This window comes from Engystomops pustulosus, unplaced genomic scaffold (assembly GCF_040894005.1).
Source record: "Engystomops pustulosus unplaced genomic scaffold, aEngPut4.maternal MAT_SCAFFOLD_122, whole genome shotgun sequence".
Classification (NCBI taxonomy): Eukaryota; Metazoa; Chordata; class Amphibia; order Anura; family Leptodactylidae; genus Engystomops; species Engystomops pustulosus.
Genome location: NW_027285003.1, coordinates 168365 through 190427, shown reverse-complemented (window position 1 = coordinate 190427; position 22063 = coordinate 168365). Strand labels below are relative to the sequence as shown.

The following is a 22063-nucleotide window of genomic DNA, read 5'->3' as shown; positions in this document are numbered from 1 at the left end:
AGTGTCTCCATGTATGGGTGGAGGTTATAGTGTCTCCATGTATGGGTGGTGGTTATAGTGTCTCCATGTATGGGTGGAGGTTATAGTGTCTCCATGTATGGTGGAGGTTATAGTGTCTCCATGTATGGGTGGTGGTTATAGTGTCTCCATGTATGGGTGGTGGTTATAGTGTCTCCATGTATGGGTGGTGGTTATAGTGTCTCCATGTATGGGTGGTGGTTATAGTGTCTCCATGTATGGGTGGTGGTTATAGTGTCTCCATGTATGGTGGTGGTTATAGTCTCTCCATGTATGGTGGAGGTTATAGTGTCTCCATGTATGGTGGAGGTTATAGTGTCTCCATGTATGGTGGAGGTTATAGTGTCTCCATGTATGGTGGTGGTTATAGTGTCTCCATGTATGGTGGAGGTTATAGTGTCTCCATGTATGGTGGAGGTTATAGTGTCTCCATGTATGGGGGGAGGTTATAGTGTCTCCATGTATGGTGGAGGTTATAGTGTCTCCATGTATGGGTGGAGGTTATAGTGTCTCCATGTATGGTGGTGGTTATAGTGTCTCCATGTATGGGTGGTGGTTATAGTGTCTCCATGTATGGGTGGTGGTTATAGTGTCTCCATGTATGGTGGTGGTTATAGTGTCTCCATGTATGGGGGGAGGTTATAGTCTCTCCATGTATGGGTGGTGGTTATAGTGTCTCCATGTATGGTGGTGGTTATAGTGTCTCCATGTATGGTGGAGGTTATAGTGTCTCCATGTATGGGTGGTGGTTATAGTGTCTCCATGTATGGTGGTGGTTATAGTGTCTCCATGTATGGTGGTGGTTATAGTGTCTCCATGTATGGTGGAGGTTATAGAGTCTCCATGTATGGGTGGTGGTTATAGTGTCTCCATGTATGGGGGAGGGTATAGTGTCTCCATGTATGGTGGTGGTTATAGTGTCTCCATGTATGGGTGGAGGTTATAGTGTCTCCATGTATGGTGGAGGTTATAGTGTCTCCATGTATGGTGGTGGTTATAGTGTCTCCATGTATGGTGGAGGTTATAGTGTCTCCATGTATGGTGGTGGTTATAGTGTCTCCATGTATGGTGGAGGTTATAGTGTCTCCATGTATGGTGGTGGTTATAGTGTCTCCATGTATGGTGGAGGTTATAGTGTCTCCATGTATGGGTGGAGGTTATAGTGTCTCCATGTATGGGTGGAGGTTATAGTGTCTCCATGTATGGGTGGAGGTTATAGTGTCTCCATGTATGGGGGGAGGTTATAGTGTCTCCATGTATGGTGGAGGTTATAGTGTCTCCATGTATGGTGGAGGTTATAGTGTCTCCATGTATGGTGGTGGTTATAGTGTCTCCATGTATGGGTGGAGGTTATAGTGTCTCCATGTATGGTGGAGGTTATAGTGTCTCCATGTATGGTGGTGGTTATAGTGTCTCCATGTATGGTGGAGGTTATAGTGTCTCCATGTATGGTGGAGGTTATAGTGTCTCCATGTATGGTGGTGGTTATAGTGTATCCATGTATGGTGGAGGTTATAGTGTCTCCATGTATGGTGGAGGTTATAGTGTCTCCATGTATGGTGGTGGTTATAGTGTCTCCATGTATGGTGGTGGTTATAGTGTCTCCATGTATGGTGGAGGTTATAGTGTCTCCATGTATGGTGGAGGTTATAGTGTCTCCATGTATGGTGGAGGTTATAGTGTCTCCATGTATGGGTGCAGGGTATAGTGTCTCCATGTATGGTGGAGGTTATAGTGTCTCCATGTATGGGTGGAGGTTATAGTGTCTCCATGTATGGGTGGAGGTTATAGTGTCTCCATGTATGGTGGAGGTTATAGTGTCTCCATGTATGGGTTGAGGTTATAGTGTCTCCATGTATGGTGGTGGTTATAGTGTCTCCATGTATGGTGGAGGTTATAGTGTCTCCATGTATGGTGGAGGTTATAGTGTCTCCATGTATGGTGGAGGTTATAGTGTCTCCATGTATGGGTTGAGGTTATAGTGTCTCCATGTATGGTGGTGGTTATAGTGTCTCCATGTATGGTGGAGGTTATAGTGTCTCCATGTATGGTGGTGGTTATAGTGTCTCCATGTATGGTGGAGGTTATAGTGTCTCCATGTATGGTGGTGGTTATAGTGTCTCCATGTATGGGTGGAGGTTATAGTGTCTCCATGTATGGGTGGAGGTTATAGTGTCTCCATGTATGGTGGTGGTTATAGTATCTCCATGTATGGGTGGAGGTTATAGTGTCTCCATGTATGGTGGAGGTTATAGTGTCTCCATGTATGGGTGGAGGTTATAGTGTCTCCATGTATGGTGGAGGTTATAGTGTCTCCATGTATGGTGGAGGTTATAGTGTCTCCATGTATGGGTGGAGGTTATAGTGTCTCCATGTATGGTGGAGGTTATAGTGTCTCCATGTATGGTGGAGGTTATAGTGTCTCCATGTATGGTGGAGGTTATAGTGTCTCCATGTATGGTGGAGGTTATAGTGTCTCCATGTATGGGTGGAGGTTATAGTGTCTCCATGTATGGTGGAGGTTATAGTGTCTCCATGTATGGGTGGAGGTTATAGTGTCTCCATGTATGGTGGAGGTTATAGTGTCTCCATGTATGGTGGAGGTTATAGTGTCTCCATGTATGGTGGTGGTTATAGTGTCTCCATGTATGGGGGGAGGTTATAGTGTCTCCATGTATGGGTGGAGGTTATAGTGTCTCCATGTATGGTGGAGGTTATAGTGTCTCCATGTATGGTGGAGGTTATAGTGTCTCCATGTATGGTGGAGGTTATAGTGTCTCCATGTATGGTGGGAGGTTATAGTGTCTCCATGTATGGGTGGAGGTTATAGTGTCTCCATGTATGGGTGGAGGTTATAGTGTCTCCATGTATGGTGGAGGTTATAGTGTCTCCATGTATGGGGGGAGGTTATAGTGTCTCCATGTATGGTGGAGGTTATAGTGTCTCCATGTATGGTGGAGGTTATAGTGTCTCCATGTATGGTGGAGGTTATAGTGTCTCCATGTATGGGTGAAGGTTATAGTGTCTCCATGTATGGTGGAGGTTATAGTGTCTCCATGTATGGGTGGAGGTTATAGTGTCTCCATGTATGGGTGGTGGTTATAGTGTCTCCATGTATGGGTGGAGGTTATAGTGTCTCCATGTATGGTGGAGGTTATAGTGTCTCCATGTATGGGTGGAGGTTATAGTATCTCCATGTATGGGTGGTGGTTATAGTGTCTCCATGTATGGTGGTGGTTATAGTGTCTCCATGTATGGGTGGAGGTTATAGTGTCTCCATGTATGGTGGAGGTTATAGTGTCTCCATGTATGGGTGGAGGTTATAGTGTCTCCATGTATGGGTGGTGGTTATAGTGTCTCCATGTATGGTGGAGGTTATAGTGTCTCCATGTATGGGTGGAGGTTATAGTGTCTCCATGTATGGTGGTGGTTATAGTGTCTCCATGTATGGTGGAGGTTATAGTGTCTCCATGTATAGGTGGTGGTTATAGTGTCTCCATGTATGGTGGAGGTTATAGTGTCTCCATGTATGGTGGAGGTTATAGTGTCTCCATGTATGGGTGGTGGTTATAGTGTCTCCATGTATGGTGGAGGTTATAGTGTCTCCATGTATGGGTGGAGGTTATAGTGTCTCCATGTATGGTGGAGGTTATAGTGTCTCCATGTATGGGTGGAGGTTATAGTGTCTCCATGTATGGGTGGTGGTTATAGTGTCTCCATGTATGGTGGAGGTTATAGTGTCTCCATGTATGGGTGGAGGTTATAGTGTCTCCATGTATGGGTGGAGGTTATAGTGTCTCCATGTATGGGTGGTGGTTATAGTGTCTCCATGTATGGGTGGAGGTTATAGTGTCTCCATGTATGGTGGTGGTTATAGTGTCTCCATGTATGGGTGGTGGTTATAGTGTCTCCATGTATGGGTGGAGGTTATAGTGTCTCCATGTATGGGTGGTGGTTATAGTGTCTCCATGTATGGTGGTGGTTATAGTGTCTCCATGTATGGTGGAGGTTATAGTGTCTCCATGTATGGTGGAGGTTATAGTGTCTCCATGTATGGGTGGTGGTTATAGTGTCTCCATGTATGGTGGAGGTTATAGTGTCTCCATGTATGGGTGGAGGTTATAGTGTCTCCATGTATGGTGGAGGTTATAGTGTCTCCATGTATGGGTGGTGGTTATAGTGTCTCCATGTATGGTGGAGGTTATAGTGTCTCCATGTATGGGTGGTGGTTATAGTGTCTCCATGTATGGTGGTGGTTATAGTGTCTCCATGTATGGTGGATGTTATAGTGTCTCCATGTATGGGTGGTGGTTATAGTGTCTCCATGTATGGGTGGTGGTTATAGTGTCTCCATGTATGGGTGGAGGTTACCTTGAGCAGCTGCTGCTCCGAGCAGAATTACCCCGAGGATCAGGATCATGGTGACTCCTTACTGTGATGTGGGATGAGGTTCTGCTCTTTTATAAGTCACCTACACCGCGCCCTGAGCCACATGTATAATGGTGAGAGGGGCCAGTAATGGTCTCCACCCAATTCCTTGTGGTTCTACAGAACAATCTCTGTTTTGTCTTCTGAAGAAAATAAACATTGGGAAATTTCACAAGGACCAGGGGACACAAAGCAACCAAAAGAAATACTGCGACCAATGTCCTGCTTTATTGTAGTTTAAAACATCCAATTAATACTGTAAAAGGGAGACTCATGACCAGTGTCCAATGGCCAAAAACAATTTATGGGGCGGCACGGTGGCTGAGTGAGTAGCACATCTGCCTTGCAGCACTGGGGTCCTGGGTTCGAATCCCACCCAGGTCAACATCTGCAAAGAGTTTGTATGTTCTCTCCGTGTTTGCGTGGGTTTCCTCCGGGTACTCCGGTTTCCTCCCACACTTCAAAACATACTGGTAGGTTGTTTAGATTGTGAGCCCCTTGGGGACAGGGACCAATTTGACATGCTTGTGCAGCGCTGCGTAATCTGGGTGCGCTATATAAATAAAGAATTATTATTATTTATTATTATCTATGAGCTCCAAGGGCGCAATAAGAATGGGGTTAGAGCAACCAATCTCAGCCATGGTATGAAGTTAAATTCCCAGTTACCGTTTACAGCAAGAGGGTTGTGCCATCTTCTGCAGCAGTGGTCAGGGGTCAGCATGGGCGCTCTGACCCCTCTGTGACTACACCCCCCATACACAGCGAGCTGCCATGTCCTGTGTGTCCTGACACCTTTCTATCATAGCCAGCAGTGGTCAGGGGTCAGCATGGGTGCTCTGACCCCTCTGTGACTACACCCCCCATACACAGCGAGCTGCCATGTCCTGTGTGTCCTGACACCTTTCTATCATAGCCAGCAGTGGTCAGGGGTCAGCATGGGCGCTCTGACCCCTCTGTGACTACACCCCCATACACAGCGAGCTGCCATGTCCTGTGTGTCCTGACACCTTTCTATCATAGCCAGCAGTGGTCAGGGGTCAGCATGGGCGCTCTGACCCCTCTGTGACTACACCCCCATACACAGCGAGCTGCCATGTCCTGTGTGTCCTGACACCTTTCTATCATAGCCAGCAGTGGTCAGGGGTCAGCATGGGCGCTCTGACCCCTCTGTGACTACACCCCCATACACAGCGAGCTGCCATGTCCTGTGGGTCCTGACACCTTTCTATCATAGCCAGCAGTGGTCAGGGGTCAGCATGGGCGCTCTGACCCCTCTGTGACTAAACCCCCCATACACAGCGAGCTGCCATGTCCTGTGTGTCCTGACACCTTTCTATCATAGCCAGCAGTGGTCAGGGGTCGGCATGGGAGCTCTGACCCCTCTGTGACTACACCCCCATACACAGCGAGCTGCCATGTCCTGTGTCCTGACACCTTTCTATCATAGCCAGCAGTGGTCAGGGCTCAGCATGGGCGCTCTGACCCCTCTGTGACTACACCCCCCATACACAGCGAGCTGCCATGTCCTGTGTGTCCTGACACCTTTCTATCATAGCCAGCAGTGGTCAGGGGTCAGCATGGGCGCTCTGACCCCTCTGTGACTACACCCCCATACACAGCGAGCTGCCATGTCCTGTGTGTCCTGACACCTTTCTATCATAGCCAGCAGTGGTCAGGGGTCAGCATGGGTGCTCTGACCCCTCTGTGACTACACCCCCATACACAGCGAGCTGCCATGTCCTGTGTGTCCTGACACCTTTCTATCATAGCCAGCAGTGGTCAGGGGTCAGCATGGGCGCTCTGACCTCTCTGTGACTACACCCCCATACACAGCGAGCTGCATGTCCTGTGTGTCCTGACACCTTTCTATCATAGCCAGCAGTGGTCAGGGGTCAGCATGGGCGCTCTGACCCCTCTGTGACTACACCCCCCATACACAGCGAGCTGCCATGTCCTGTGTGTCCTGACACCTTTCTATCATAGCCAGCAGTGGTCAGGGGTCAGCATGGGTGCTCTGACCCCTCTGTGACTACACCCCCCATACACAGCGAGCTGCCATGTCCTGTGTGTCCTGACACCTTTCTATCATAGCCAGCAGTGGTCAGGGGTCGGCATGGGAGCTCTGACCCCTCTGTGACTACACCCCCATACACAGCGAGCTGCCATGTCCTGTGTCCTGACACCTTTCTATCATAGCCAGCAGTGGTCAGGGCTCAGCAAGGGCGCTCTGACCCCTCTGTGACTACACCCCCCATACACAGCGAGCTGCCATGTCCTGTGTGTCCTGACACCTTTCTATCATAGCCAGCGGTGGTCAGGAGTCAGCATGGGCGCTCTGACCCCTCTGTGACTACACCCCCATACACAGCGAGCTGCCATGTCCTGTGTGTCCTGACACCTTTCTATCATAGCCAGTAGTGGTCAGGGGTCAGCATGGGCGCTCTGACCCCTCTGTGACTACATCCCTTATACACAGCAAGCTGCCATGTCCTGTGTGTCCTGACACCTTTCTATCATAGCCTGCAGTGGTCAGGGGTCAGCATGGGTGCTCTGACCCCTCTGTGACTACACCCCCATACACAGCAAGCTGCCATGTCCTGTGTGTCCTGACACCTTTCTATCATAGCCAGCAGTGGTCAGGGGTCAGCATGGGCGCTCTGACCTCTCTGTGACTACACCCCTATACACAGCGAGCTGCATGTCCTGTGTGTCCTGACACCTTTCTATCATAGCCAGCAGTGGTCAGGGGTCAGCATGGGCGCTCTGACCCCTCTGTGACTACACCCCCCATTCATAGCGAGCTGCCATGTCCTGTGTGTCCTGACACCTTTCTATCATAGCCAGCAGTGGTCAGGGGTCAGCATGGATGCTCTGACCCCTCTGTGACTACACCCCCCCATACACAGCGAGCTGCGATGTCCTGTGTGTCCTGACACCTTTCAATCATAGCCAGCAGTGGTCAGGGGTCAGCATGGGAGCTCTGACCCCTCTGTGACTACACCCCCCATACACAGCGAGGTGCCATGTCCAGTGTGTCCTGACACCTTTCTATCATAGCCAGCAGTGGTCAGGGGTCAGCATGGGCGCTCTGACCCCTCTGTGACTACACCCCCCATACACAGAGAGCTGCCATGTCCTGTGTGTCCTGACACCTTTCTATCATAGCCAGCAGTGGTCAGGGGTCAGCATGGGTGCTCTGACCCCTCTGTGACTACACCCCCATACACAGCGAGCTGCCATGCCCTGTGTCCTGACACCTTTCTATCATAGCCAGCAGTGGTCAGGGGTCAGCATGGGCGCTCTGACCCCTCTGTGACTACACCCCCCATACACAGCGAGCTGCCATGTCCTGTGTGTCCTGACACCTTTCTATTATAGCCAGCAGTGGTCAGGGGTCAGCATGGGCGCTCTGACCCCTCTGTGACTACACCCCCATACACAGCGAGCTGCCATGTCCTGTGTGTCCTGACACCTTTTTTATCATAGCCAGCAGTGGTCAGGGGTCAGCATGGGCGCTCTGACCCCTCTGTGACTACACCCCCATACACAGCGAGCTGCCATGTCCTGTGTGTCCTGACACCTATCTATCATAGCCAGCAGTGGTCAGGGGTCAGCATGGGCGCTCTGACCCCTCTGTGACTACATCCCTTATATACAGCGAGCTGCCATGTCCTGTGTGTCCTGACACCTTTCTATCATAGCCAGCAGTGGTCAGGGGTCAGCATGGGAGCTCTGACCTCTCTGTGACTACACCTCCCATACACAGCGAGCTGCCATGTCCTGTGTGTCCTGACACCTATCTATCATAGCCAGCAGTGGTCAGGGGTCAGCATGGGCGCTCTGACCCCTCTGTGACTACATCCCTTATATACAGCGAGCTGCCATGTCTTGTGTGTCCTGACACCTTTCTATCATAGCCAGCAGTGGTCAGGGGTCAGCATGGGAGCTCTGACCTCTCTGTGACTACACCTCCCATACACAGCGAGCTGCCATGTCCTGTGTGTCCTGACACCTTTCTATCAGAGCCAGCAGTGGTCAGGGGTCAGCATGGGCGCTCTTACCCCTCTGTGACTACACCCACCATACACAGCGAGCTGCCATGTCCAGTGTGTCCTGATACCTTTCTATCATAGCCAGCAGTGGTCAGGGGTCAGCATGGGTGCTCTGACCCCTCTGTGACTACACCCCCCATACACAGCGAGCTGCCATGTCCTGTGTGTCCTGACACCTTTCTATCAGAGCCAGCAGTGGTCAGGGGTCAGCATGGGAGCTCTTACCCCTCTGTGACTACACCCACCATACACAGCGAGCTGCCATGTCCAGTGTGTCCTGATACCTTTCTATCAGAGCCAGCAGTGGTCAGGGGTCAGCATGGGCGCTCTTACCCCTCTGTGACTACACCCACCATACACAGCGAGCTGCTATGTCCATTGTGTCCTGATACCTTTCTATCATAGCCAGCAGTGGTCATGGGTCAGCATGGGCGCTCTGACCCCTCTGTGACTACACCCCCATACACAGCGAGCTGCCATGTCCTGTGTGTCCTGACACCTTTCTATCATAGCCAGCAGTGGTCAGGGCTCAGCATGGGCGCTCTGACCCCTCTGTGACTACACCCCCCATACACAGCGAGCTGCCATGTCCAGTGTGTCCTGATACCTTTCTATCATAGCCAGCAGTGGTCAGGGGTCAGCATGGGTGCTCTGACCCCTCTGTGACTACACCCCCCATACACAGCGAGCTGCCATGTCCTGTGTGTCCTGACACCTTTCTATCATAGCCAGCAGTGGTCAGGGGTGAGCATGGGCGCTCTGACCCCTCTGTGACTACACCCCCCATACACAGCGAGCTGCCATGTCCTGTGTCCTGACACCTTTCTATCATAGCCAGCAGTGGCCAGGGGTCAGCATGGGTGCTCTGACCCCTCTGTGACTACACCCCCATACACAGCGAGCTGCCATGTCCTGTGTGTCCTGACACCTTTCTATCATAGCCAGCAGTGGTCAGGGGTCAGCATGGGCGCTCTGACCCCTCTGTGACTACACCCCCCATACACAGAGAGCTGCCATGTCCTGTGTCCTGACACCTTTCTATCATAGCCAGCAGTGGCCAGGGGTCAGCATGGGTGCTCTGACCCCTCTGTGACTACACCCCCATACACAGCGAGCTGCCATGTCCTGTGTGTCCTGACACCTTTCTATCATAGCCAGCAGTGGTCAGGGGTCAGCATGGGTGCTCTGACCCCTCTGTGACTACACCCCCATACACAGCGAGCTGCCATGTCCCGTGTGTCCTGACACCTTTCTATCATAGCCAGCAGTGGTCAGGGGTCAGCATGGGTGCTCTGACCCCTCTGTGACTACACCCCCATACACAGCGAGCTGCCATGTCCTGTGTCCTGACACCTTTCTATCATAGCCAGCAGTGGTCAGGGGTCAGCATGGGTGCTCTGACCCCTCTGTGACTACACCCCCCCATACACAGCGAGCTGCCATGTCCCGTGTGTCCTGACACCTTTCTATCATAGCCAGCAGTGGTCAGGGGTCAGCATGGGTGCTCTGACCCCTCTGTGACTACACCCCCATACACAGCGAGCTGCCATGTCCTGTGTCCTGACACCTTTCTATCATAGCCAGCAGTGGTCAGGGGTCAGCATGGGTGCTCTGACCCCTCTGTTACTACACCCCCCCATACACAGCGAGCTGCCATGTCCTGTGTCCTGACACCTTTCTATCATAGCCAGCAGTGGTCAGGGGTCAGCATGGGTGCTCTGACCCCTCTGTGACTACACCCCCCCATACACAGCGAGCTGCCATGTCCTGTGTCCTGACACCTTTCTATCATAGCCAGTAGTTGTCAGGGGTCAGCATGGGTACTCTGACCTCTCTGTGACTACACCCCCCATACACAGCGAGCTGCCATGTCCTGTGTGTCCTGACACCTTTCTATCATAGCCAGCAGTGGTCAGGGGTCAGCATGGGCGCTCTGACCTCTCTGTGACTACACCCCCCATACACAGCGAGCTGCCATGTCCTGTGTGTCCTGACACCTTTCTATCATAGCCAGCAGTGGTCAGGGGTCAGCATGGGCGCTCTGACCCCTCTGTGACTACACCCCCCATACACAGCGAGCTGCCATGTCCTGTGTCCTGACACCTTTCTATCATAGCCAGTAGTGGTCAGGGGTCAGCATGGGCGCTCTGACCCCTCTGTGACTACACCCCCCATACACAGCGAGCTGCCATGTCCTGTGTGTCCTGACACCTTTCTTTCATAGCCAGCAGTGGTCAGGGGTCAGCATGGGCGCTCTGACCCCTCTGTGACTACACCCCCCATACACAGCGAGCCGCCATGTCCTGTGTGTCCTGACACCTTTCTATCATAGCCAGTAGTGGTCAGGGGTCAGCATGGGTGCTCTGACCTCTCTGTGACCGCAAGGTGCTCGTGCGCCGGTGTATTATAGCTCCGCCGCTGCATTTTCACAGCCTCTTGATGTATGGGTGCTGCACAGTGTTTATTTGACGCCAGGCCCCGCCAGTAACGTGCCACGCCACTCCCGAACGGAGTTGAAGGGGGCGGATTGGAGCAAATAATTGCAGGTTCTAGCAATAAGCTACAAGCATTTGAGATTATTTTAGGGCCTCTATGGCACTGACCTGGCGCAGGGGCCCTGATAAATATCCCCCATAGTGTATATGTTATATTTGTGCCACTGTCTTATTTGGCCATTTTCCTGCCTAATTTTCCCATCCTCTCCCATCCGAGATTAATAACTTAAGGCTGGGCTGAGGGGCTTTTTAAACAAAATAAACGTGTGTACCCCTCCTCCGTTGCTGCTGATGTCCCTCGCTGCGGTGCGTCTGATCTGTTCCCCTGATCTGCTCCCGGAGTTTCCGGACAGTTGATGTGGCCATAACTCCCATTTGACACCATGGGGCAGATTTACTTACCCGGTTCTGTCTCGATCCCGTGGTGCGTTGTTTGACGAGGATTCGCTAACCTCGTGCACCCGAATTCCCTGCATCCGTCGCTTCTGCCTCGAGGTCCGCCGGAGTTCACCTGCTTCTTCCCGGTGCTTGTAAGTGCTTGTCTTGCAACACAATTTTACATGTTAAATCCTGCGCTGTCCGAATCCGTCGGGTTGTCCGCCGCATCACCCCCCCCCCCCATGCATGCTGGCGCCGATGCGCCACAATCCGATCGCGTGCGCCAAAATCCCGGGGCAATTTATTTATCTCTGATAACCCCTTGAAGTGCTGCCACTCTTCCCACAGATAACAAGCCCCAAATTGCTAAAAAAAAATCCCCATGAAATTTAATAAAATTCCATTTTGATTCCTATGACGCTGCTTTGGGAAAGTATTCGGCTTCCTGATCATTTCTATCTTTTGCCACATTTCTGGGTTCAAAAATAAAGATCTAAAATTGGGTGAAGAATCAACAACAAGTGGAAACGTTTGTGAAGTGGAAGGAAATTTATTGGATATTTTAATCTTGTGTAAAAAATAATAAACTGAGAAGTGCAGGGTGTAATGTTATTCGGCCCCTCAGATTATTAGTGTGCAGCGCCCCCTGTGGCGGGGGTTACAGCTGCAGGCGCTCGGGGTATCAGGTGTCTATCAGTTCTCTACATGGAGGGGCTGGGATTCTTCCCGTTCTTCCTTGGGGAAGAGCCGGAGCTCCGGGAGGTCGGATGAAGCGTCTGCGAGGAGCAGGTTTCGGCTCAGGGTCCTCCGCGGAGACATTTTGGACCTGACAAACATCATCTCTCAGCACTAAAGTCACCGCCAAACCTTCTAGTCATATGGTGCAGGTTGGTTAATTGCACTGGGGCCTGGGATTGTCAGCCACAAAATTTTCCAAAATGGGGCCCCCAAAATTCCTGATGGCCGCCCTGTGTATTGGCTTTAGTTGAATGTTTCTGTGGAGAGTTTCCCCTTCCATGTTTGTCGGAACAGTTTGGGGAGCGCTGTTCTAACATGACTGTGGTCTGTTCCATAAAATTGGGGGGGGGGGGGGGTTAATGGATCCAATAAGGACATTATTGAGGCACCGTGTGGCTTTCTGCAGCACCTTTCTGGCATTGAGCAGACAGGACACATGTTGAGGGATGTTCCACCACGTGCCGATACCACGGCTCCCCACATCCTCATTACTGCGGTGGAGGAAACATCTTGGGAGATATTTATGTTGGACCCAACCCAAACTTCCCTCATTATCTTACGTTTGTTTACTCCGGTCTTCCGTGAAAAGTTACGTAGTGTCCTCGTACGTGAAATAAACATTCGCCTTCAATAGCACAGAAATAGGACAGAAGCCGAAAGAAGGGACCATCCTGAAAAGACCCCCAACTTACCTGCAGGAGAGACTCAATGATGTAACCTCCAGCCTATGGATACATTGGCAGCAAGTGACTTCGGATTAACACACTGCCCCCTGCTGGTGTAAGGAAATGGGCAGCCATGGTATAGAACAGGCACCCCTGGTAGTGATAGGAGGACACACTGCCCCCTGCTGGTGTGATGATGTGGGGGCCATGGTATAGAACAGGCACCCCTGTGAGTGACAGGAGGACACACTGCCCCCTGCTGGTGTAAGGAAATGGGCAGCCATGGTATAGAACAGGCACCCCTGGTAGTGATAGGAGGACACACTGCCCCCTGCTGGTGTGATGATGTGGAGGCCATGGTATATGACAGTGACCCCTAGCAGTGATAGGAGGACATGCTGCCCCCTGCTGGTGTAAGGAAATGGGCAGCCATGGTATAGAACAGGCACCCCTGGTAGTGATAGGAGGACACACTGCCCCCTGCTGGTGTGAGGATGTGGGGGACATAGTATAGGACAGTCACCTCTAGGAGTGATTGGAGGACACACTGCCCCCTACTGGTGTGATGATGTGGGGGCCATGGTATAGAACAGGCACCCCTGGTAGTGATAGGAGGACACACTGCCCCCTGCTGGTGTAAGGAAATGGGCAGCCATGGTATAGAACAGGCACCCCTGGTAGTGATAGGAGGACACACTGCCCCCTGCTGGTGTGATGATGTGGGGGCCATGGTATAGAACAGGCACCCCTGTGAGTGACAGGAGGACACACTGCCCCCTGCTGGTGTAAGGAAATGGGCAGCCATGGTATAGAACAGGCACTCCTGGTAGTGATAGGAGGACACACTGCCCCCTGCTGGTGTGATGATGTGGAGGCCATGGTATATGACAGTGACCCCTAGCAGTGATAGGAGGACATGCTGCCCCCTGCTGGTGTAAGGAAATGGGCAGCCATGGTATAGAACAGGCACCCCTGGTAGTGATAGGAGGACACACTGCCCCCTGCTGGTGTGAGGATGTGGGGGACATAGTATAGGACAGTCACCTCTAGGAGTGATTGGAGGACACACTGCCCCCTACTGGTGTGATGATGTGGGGGCCATGGTATAGAACAGGCACCCCTGGTAGTGATAGGAGGACACACTGCCCCCTGCTGGTGTAAGGAAATGGGCAGCCATGGTATAGAACAGGCACCCCTGGTAGTGATAGGAGGACACACTGCCCCCTGCTGGTGTGATGATGTGGGGGCCATGGTATAGAACAGGCACCCCTGTGAGTGACAGGAGGACACACTGCCCCCTGCTGGTGTAAGGAAATGGGCAGCCATGGTATAGAACAGGCACTCCTGGTAGTGATAGGAGGACACACTGCCCCCTGCTGGTGTGATGATGTGGAGGCCATGGTATATGACAGTGACCACTAGCAGTGATAGGAGGACATGCTGCCCCCTGCTGGTGTGATGATATGGGGACCATGGTATAGAACAGTCACCCCTGGTAGTAATAGGAGGACACTCTGCCCCCTGCTGGTGTGATGATATGGGGACCATGGTATAGAACAGTCACCCCTTGTAGTAATAGGAGGACACACTGCCCCCTACTGGTGTGATGAAGTGGGGGGCCATGGTACAGGACAGTCACCCCTAGAAGTCAAAGGAGGACACTTTGTCCCCTGCTGGTGTGATGATATGGGGGCCATGGTATAGGACAGTCAGCTCTAGCAGTGATAGGAGGACACACTGCCCCCTGCTGGTGTGGGGATGTGGGGGCCTTGATACAGGACAGTCACCCCTATCAGTGATAGGAGGACACACTGCCCCCTGCTGGTGTGATGATGTGGGGGCCATGATATAGGACAGTCACCCCTAGTAGTGATAGGAGGACACACTGCCCCCTGCTGGTGTGATGATGTGGGGGCCATGGTATAGGACAGTCACCTATAGTAGTGATAGGAGGACACACTGCCCCCTGCTGGTGTGAGGATGTGGGGGCCTTGATACAGGACAGTCTTCCCTTGCAGTTATAGGAGGACACACTGTCCCCTGCTGGTGTGATGATGTGGGGGCCATGATATAGGACAGTTACCCCTATCAGTGATAGGAGGACACACTGCCCCCTGCTGGTGTGAGGATGTGGGGGCCTTGATACAGGACAGTCTTCCCTTGCAGTTATAGGAGGACACACTGTCCCCTGCTGGTGTGAGGATGTGGGGGCCATGATATAGGACAGTTACCCCTATCAGTGATAGGAGGACACACTGCCCCCTGCTGGTGTGATGATGTGGGGGCCATGATATAGGACAGTCACCCCTAGTAGTGATAGGAGGACACACTGCCCCCTGCTGGTGTGATGATGTGGGGGCCATGGTATAGGACAGTCACCTATAGTAGTGATAGGAGGACACACTGCCCCCTGCTGGTGTGAGGATGTGGGGGACATAGTATAGGACAGTCACCTCTAGGAGTGATTGGAGGACACACTGCCCCCTACTGGTGTGATGATGTGGGGGCCATGGTAGAGGACAGTCACCCCTAGAAGTGATAGGAGGACACACTGCCCCCTGCTGGTGTGAGGATGTGGGGGCCATGGTAGAGGACAGTCACCCCTAGTAGTGATAGGAGGACACACTGCCCCCTACTGGTGTGAGGATGTGGGGGCCATGGTACAGGACAGTCACCCCTAGTGGTGATAGGAGGACACTGCCCCCTGCTGGTGTGAGGATGTGGGGGCCATGGTAGAGGACAGTCACCCCTAGTAGTGAAAGGAGGACACACTGCCCCCTGCTGGTGTGAGTATGTGGGGGCCATGGTATATAGACAACCACCCCTAGGAGTGATAGGAGGACACTGTCCCCTGCTGGTGTTAGGATATGAGGGCCATGATTTAGGACAGTCACCCCTAGTAGTGATAGGAGGACACTGCCCCCTGCTGGTATGAGGATATGGGGGCCATGATTTAGGACAGTCACCCCTAGGAGTGATAGGAGGACACTGCCCCCTGTTGGTGTGAGGATGTGGGGGCCATGGTAGAGGACAGTCACCCCTAGTAGTGATAGGAGGACACACTGCCCCCTGCTGGTGTGATGATGTGGGGGCCATGGTAGAGGACAGTCACCCCTAGAAGTGATAGGAGGACACACTGCCCCCTGCTGGTGTGAGGATGTGGGGGCCATGGTATAGGACAGTCACCCCTAGTAGTGATAGGAGGACACACTGCCCCCTACTGGTGTGAGGATGTGGGGGCCATGGTACAGGACAGTCACCCCTAGTGGTGATAGGAGGACACTGCCCCCTGCTGGTGTGAGGATGTGGGGGCCATGGTAGAGGACAGTCACCCCTAGTAGTGAAAGGAGGACACACTGCCCCCTGCTGGTGTGAGTATGTGGGGGCCATGGTATATAGACAACCACCCCTAGGAGTGATAGGAGGACACTGCCCCCTGCTGGTGTGAGGATATGAGGGCCATGATTTAGGACAGTCACCCCTAGTAGTGATAGGAGGACACTGCCCCCTGCTGGTATGAGGATATGGGGGCCATGATTTAGGACAGTCACCCCTAGGAGTGATAGGAGGACACTGCCCCCTGTTGGTGTGAGGATGTGGGGGCCATGGTAGAGGACAGTCACCCCTAGTAGTGAAAGGAGGACACTGCCCCATACTGGTGTGAGGATGTGGGGGCCATGATTTAGGACAGTCACCTCTAGGAGTGATAGGAGGCATAGATCTCTTCCAGGCTAGAGGTGTATCTCATCTTGTATCTCATCTAGTTGGACAGAATGGAGAACAGCTTTGTACATGCAGAGCCATACAGTACAGTGTACACCCCCCTATACTATACACTATACTGCTATACCATCTCCACCAGCGCTATATCACATCCTCATTACTTCAGTAGAGGAAACTTCTGGTGAGATATTTATGTTGGACCAAAACCAAACTTCCCTCATCGTGTCCCGTGTGTCTATGGAGGATTCCGTGTAGTGTCCTTCCTTGTCTCACAGGATTCTTCTAAATCCATTTGTCACATAAACATATTCTACCAAAATTACTGACAAAATTGACAAACTTCAGCTGTCAGGAAGAAATAGAACAGAAAAACAATGTAAATCGCTGAACAAAAATACTATTACTAGAGAAATATCCAGAATCTTCCCGAAATGCCCCTTATAGGGACTCCTGCAGAATCATTCACCCCCTCAATCCCTTATCTGTGTGGCAGATGTTGGTCACTTGATGCAGTCATCCCTGGAAGTGATAGGAGGTCTGATGATGGGGGAGGGCACGCCATGGGACAGGTACCCACTGGAGTGATAGGAAGACACACTGCCCCCTGTTGGTGTAAGGAAATGGGCAGCCATGACATAAGTTATTCATCCCTAGCAGTAATAGGAGGACACACTGCCCCCTGCTGGTGTGATGATATGGGGACCATGGTATAGGGCGGTCACCCCTAGTAGTGATAGGAGGACACACTGCCCCCTGCTGGTGTGATGATGTGGGGGCCATGGTATAGGACAGTCACCCCTAGTAGTGATAGGAGGACACACTGCCCCCTGCTGGTGTGAGGATGTGGGGGCCATGGTATAGGACAGTCACCCCTAGCAGTGATAGGAGGACACACTGCCCCCTGCTGGTGTGATGATGTGGGGGTCATGGTACAGGACAGTCACCCCTAGAAGTCATAGGAGGACACACTGCCCCCTGCTGGTGAGATGATGTAGGAGCCATGGTATAGGACAGTCACCCTTAGCAGTGATAGGAGGACACACTGCCCCCTGCTGGTGTGATGATGTGGGGGCCATGTTTTGGACAGTCACCCCTAGTAGTGATAGGAGGACACACTGCCCCCTGCTGGTGTGAGGATGTGGGGGCCATGGTATAGGACAGTCACCCCTAGAAGTAATAGGAGGACACACTGCCCCCTGCTGGTGTGATGATGTGGGGGCCCTGGTATAGGACAGTCACCCCTAGTAGTGATAGGAGGACACACTGCCCCCTGCTGGTGTGAGGATGTGGGGGCCATGGTAGAGGACAGTCACCCCTAGCAGTGATAGGAGGACACACTGCCCCCTGCTGGTATGAGGATGTGGGGGCCATGGTATAGGACAGTCACCCCTAGTAGTGAAAGGAGGACACAATGCCCCCTGCTGGTATGAGGATGTGGGGGCCATGGTATAGGACAGTCACCCCTAGCAGTGATAGGAGGACACACTGCCCCCTGCTGGTGTGATGACGTGGGGGTCATGGTACAGGACAGTCACCCCTAGAAGTGATAGGAGGACACACTGCCCCCTGCTGGTGAGATGATGTAGGAGCCATGGTAAAGGACAGTCACCCTTAGCAGTGATAGGAGGACACACTGCCCCCTGCTGGTGTGATGATGTGGGGGCCATGTTTAGGACAGTCACCCCTAGTAGTGATAGGAGGACACACTGCCCCCTGCTGGTGTGAGGATGTGGGGGCCATGGTATAGAACAGCACCCCTAGGAGTGATAGGAGGACACACTGCCCCCTGCTGGTGTGATGATGTGGGGGCCATGTTTTGGACAGTCACCCCTAGTAGTGATAGGAGGACACACTGCCCCCTGCTGGTGTGAGGATGTGGGGGCCATGGTATAGGACAGTCACCCCTATAAGTGATAGGAGGACACACTGCCCCCTGCTGGTGTGATGATGTGGGGGCCATGGTATAGGACAGTCACCCCTAGTAGTGATAGGAGGACACACTGCCCCCTGATGGTGTGAGGATGTGGGGGCCATGGTATAGGACAGCACCCCTAGGAGTGATAGGAGGACACACTGCCCCCTGCTGGTGTGAGGATGTGGGGGCCATGGTATAGGACAGTCACCCCTATCAGTGATAGGAGGACACACTGCCCCCTGCTGGCGTGAGGATGTGGGGGCCATGGTATAGGACAGTCATCCCTATCAGTGATAGGAGGACACACTGTCCTCTGCTGGTGTGAGGATGTGGGGGCCATGGTATAGGACAGTCACCCCTAGCAGTGATAGGAGGACACACTGCCCCCTGCTGGTGTGAGGATGTGGGGGCCATGGTATAGGACAGTCACCCCTAGCAGTGATAGGAGGACACACTGCCCCCTGCTGGTGTGATGACGTGGGGGTCATGGTACAGGACAGTCACCACTAGAAGTCATAGGAGGACACACTGCCCCCTGCTGGTGAGATGATGTAGGAGCCATGGTAAAGGACAGTCACCCTTAGCAGTGATAGGAGGACACACTGCCCCCTGCTGGTGTGATGATGTGGGGGCCATGTTTAGGACAGTCACCCCTAGTAGTGATAGGAGGACACACTGCCCCCTGCTGGTGTGAGGATGTGGGGGCCATGGTATAGAACAGCACCCCTAGGAGTGATAGGAGGACACACTGCCCCCTGCTGGTGTGATGATGTGGGGGCCATGTTTTGGACAGTCACCCCTAGTAGTGATAGGAGGACACACTGCCCCCTGCTGGTGTGATGATATGGGGCCATGGTATAGGACAGTCACCCCTAGTAGTGATAGGAGGACACACTGCCCCCTGCTGGTGTGATGATGTGGGGGCCATGGTATAGGACAGTCACCCCTAGTAGTGATAGGAGGACACACTGCCCCCTGCTGGTGTGAGGATGTGGGGGCCATGGTATAGGACAGTCACCCCTATAAGTGATAGGAGGACACACTGCCCCCTGCTGGTGTGATGATATGGGGGCCATGGTATAGGACAGTCACCCCTAGTAGTGATAGGAGGACACACTGCCCCCTGATGGTGTGAGGATGTGGGGGCCATGGTATAGGACAGCACCCCTAGGAGTGATAGGAGGACACACTGCCCCCTGCTGGTGTGAGGATGTGGGGGCCATGGTATAGGACAGTCACCCCTATCAGTGATAGGAGGACACACTGTCCTCTGCTGGTGTGAGGATGTGGGGGCCATGGTATAGGACAGTCACCCCTAGCAGTGATAGGAGGACACACTGCCCCCTGCTGGTGTGAGGATGTGGGGGCCATGGTATAGGACGGTCACCCCTAGTAGTGATAGGAGGACACACTGCCCCCTGTTGGTGTGAGGATGTGGGGGCCATGGTATAGGACAGTCACCTCCAGGAGTGATAGGAGGCATAGATCTCATCCAGGCTAGAGGTGTATCTCATCTTGTATCTCATCTAGTTGGACAGAATGGAGAACAGCTTTGTACATGCAGAGCCATACAGTACAGTGTACACCCCCCTATAGTATACACTATACTGCTATACCATCTCCACCAGCGCTATATCACATCCTCATTACTTCAGTAGAGGAAACTTCTGGTGAGATATTTATGTTGGACCAAAACCAAACTTCCCTCATCGTGTCCCGTGTGTCTATGGAGGATTCCGTGTAGTGTCCTTCCTTGTCTCACAGGATTCTTCTAAATCAATTTGTCACATAAACATATTCTACCAAAATTACTGACAAAATTGACAGGAAGAATAATCTCGCTGGGTCCCAAAATGGCCGATCTATCAAAATATAACACGATGCGGTGCATCCAGTAACGGAACAATACATCCGAATTTCTGAATTCCCACTTTTCTGCAATTTTGTCACAACTAAAATATTGATAAAAATTTTAGTTCTACATCCCCCAAAACATATCAATAAAGATGTCAGCTGGTCCTGCTGGACCTCATGAATCAGGCCCCTCTTAGTACCTGTGCCCCTAAGTGTCCAGTCCCGGAGACAGAAGAGACGCGGCTCATTGTCTTCTGACACCCGACGTCACAGTCGCATCAGGACGAGCAGCGTCCGGCGTCTCTTCTTGGTTTTGTGACTTCTCTGATCTTGTCAGATATTTTTGTTGGACCAGAACCAAACATTCCCCATAATGTGACGTTTGTTTATTCGGGTTTCCTGTGGAAGGTTATAGAACGTCATTGTATCACGTACAGAAGGACAATTCTTCGTAATAGACCAGATAAACAGATGTAATTATAATAATGGAGACCTAGAAGGTTTCGGGGTGACCTTCAGGGTCCCTCTAGTTCACCCGTATTGTTAGCTGGTTAGAGACTATGAAGAGTATACGGGTATATGGTGGGCTCTTTAGGTTTCCCATAGTCTGCACTATAATGGATGTTTATCACGCGCTGGAGCCTAATGTTGAGTCCCGCTCTGAGCGGCTGCAGGAAAGCTCGAGGACAAGACCGATGACACTTCTATTGTCTCCAGAATGTTTGATGGCGGCTGATGATAAGTTGTGACGATTGTTATATTGGGAAATCAAAAATGTGGTGAAGCGCTCCCTAGAGAAACTACCCCTTAAAAAGTATATACACTTACACAACTTTAGAGGGGAACCTGTGCTCAGTCCCACCCTCCCTACTGTACCCAGGGACAGTCTCCTCTCAGCCCTCTCGCACTCATCCCCCCTCTCTTCTGTACCCAAGGACAGTCTCCTCGCAGCCCTCTCACACTCATCCCCCCTCTCTTCTGTACCCAGGGACAGTCTCCTCTCAGCACTCTCACACTCATCCCCCCTCTCTTCTGTACCCAGGGACAGTCTCCTCTCAGCACTCTCACACTCATCCCCCCTCTCTTCTGTACCCAGGGACAGTCTCCTCTCAGCACTCTCACACTCATCCCCCCTCTCTTCTGTACCCAGGGACAGTCTCATCTCAGCACTCTCACACTCATCCCTCCTCTCTTCTGTACCCAGGGACAGTCTCCTCTCAGCACTCTCACACTCATCCCTCCTCTTTTCTGTACCCAGGGACAGTCTCCTCTCAGCACTCTCACACTCATCCCCCCTCTCTTCTGTACCCAGGGACAGTCTCATCTCAGCACTCTCACACTCATCCCTCCTCTCTTCTGTATCCAGGGACGGTCTCCTCTCAGCACTCTCACACTCATCCCTCCTCTCTTCTGTACCCAGGGACAGTCTCCTCTCAGCCCTCTCGCACTCATCCCTCCTCTCTTCTGTACCCAGGGACAGTCTCCTCTCAGCACTCTCACACTCAACCCCCCTCTCTTCTGTATCCAGGGACAGTCTCCTCTCAGCCCTCTCACACTCATCCCTCCTCTCTTCTGTACCCAGGGACAGTCTCCTCTCAACCCTCTAACACTCATCCCCCCTCTCTTCTGTACCCATGGACAGTCTCCTCTCAGCACTCTCACACTCATCCCCCCTCCTTTCTGTACCCAGGGACAGTCTCCTCTCAGCACTCTCACACTCATCCCTCCTCTCTTCTGTACCCAGGGACAGTCTCCTCTCAGCACTCTCACACTCATCCCTCCTCTCTTCTGTAC

General features: G+C 52.4%; 1 protein-coding gene across 1 annotated transcript in view; it reads right to left on the bottom strand.

The window, feature by feature from the left end:
• Nucleotides 1-4506, bottom strand: part of LOC140108379 (fish-egg lectin-like) — a 66627-nt gene extending 62121 nt beyond the window's left edge. Inside the window, exon 1 of the mRNA XM_072131696.1 lies at nucleotides 4390-4506. Within this exon, the coding sequence (XP_071987797.1) occupies nucleotides 4390-4438 (49 nt within the window). The 5' untranslated portion in view covers nucleotides 4439-4506. The remainder of the gene's footprint in view (nucleotides 1-4389) is intronic.
• Nucleotides 4507-22063: the final 17557 nt, after the last annotated feature.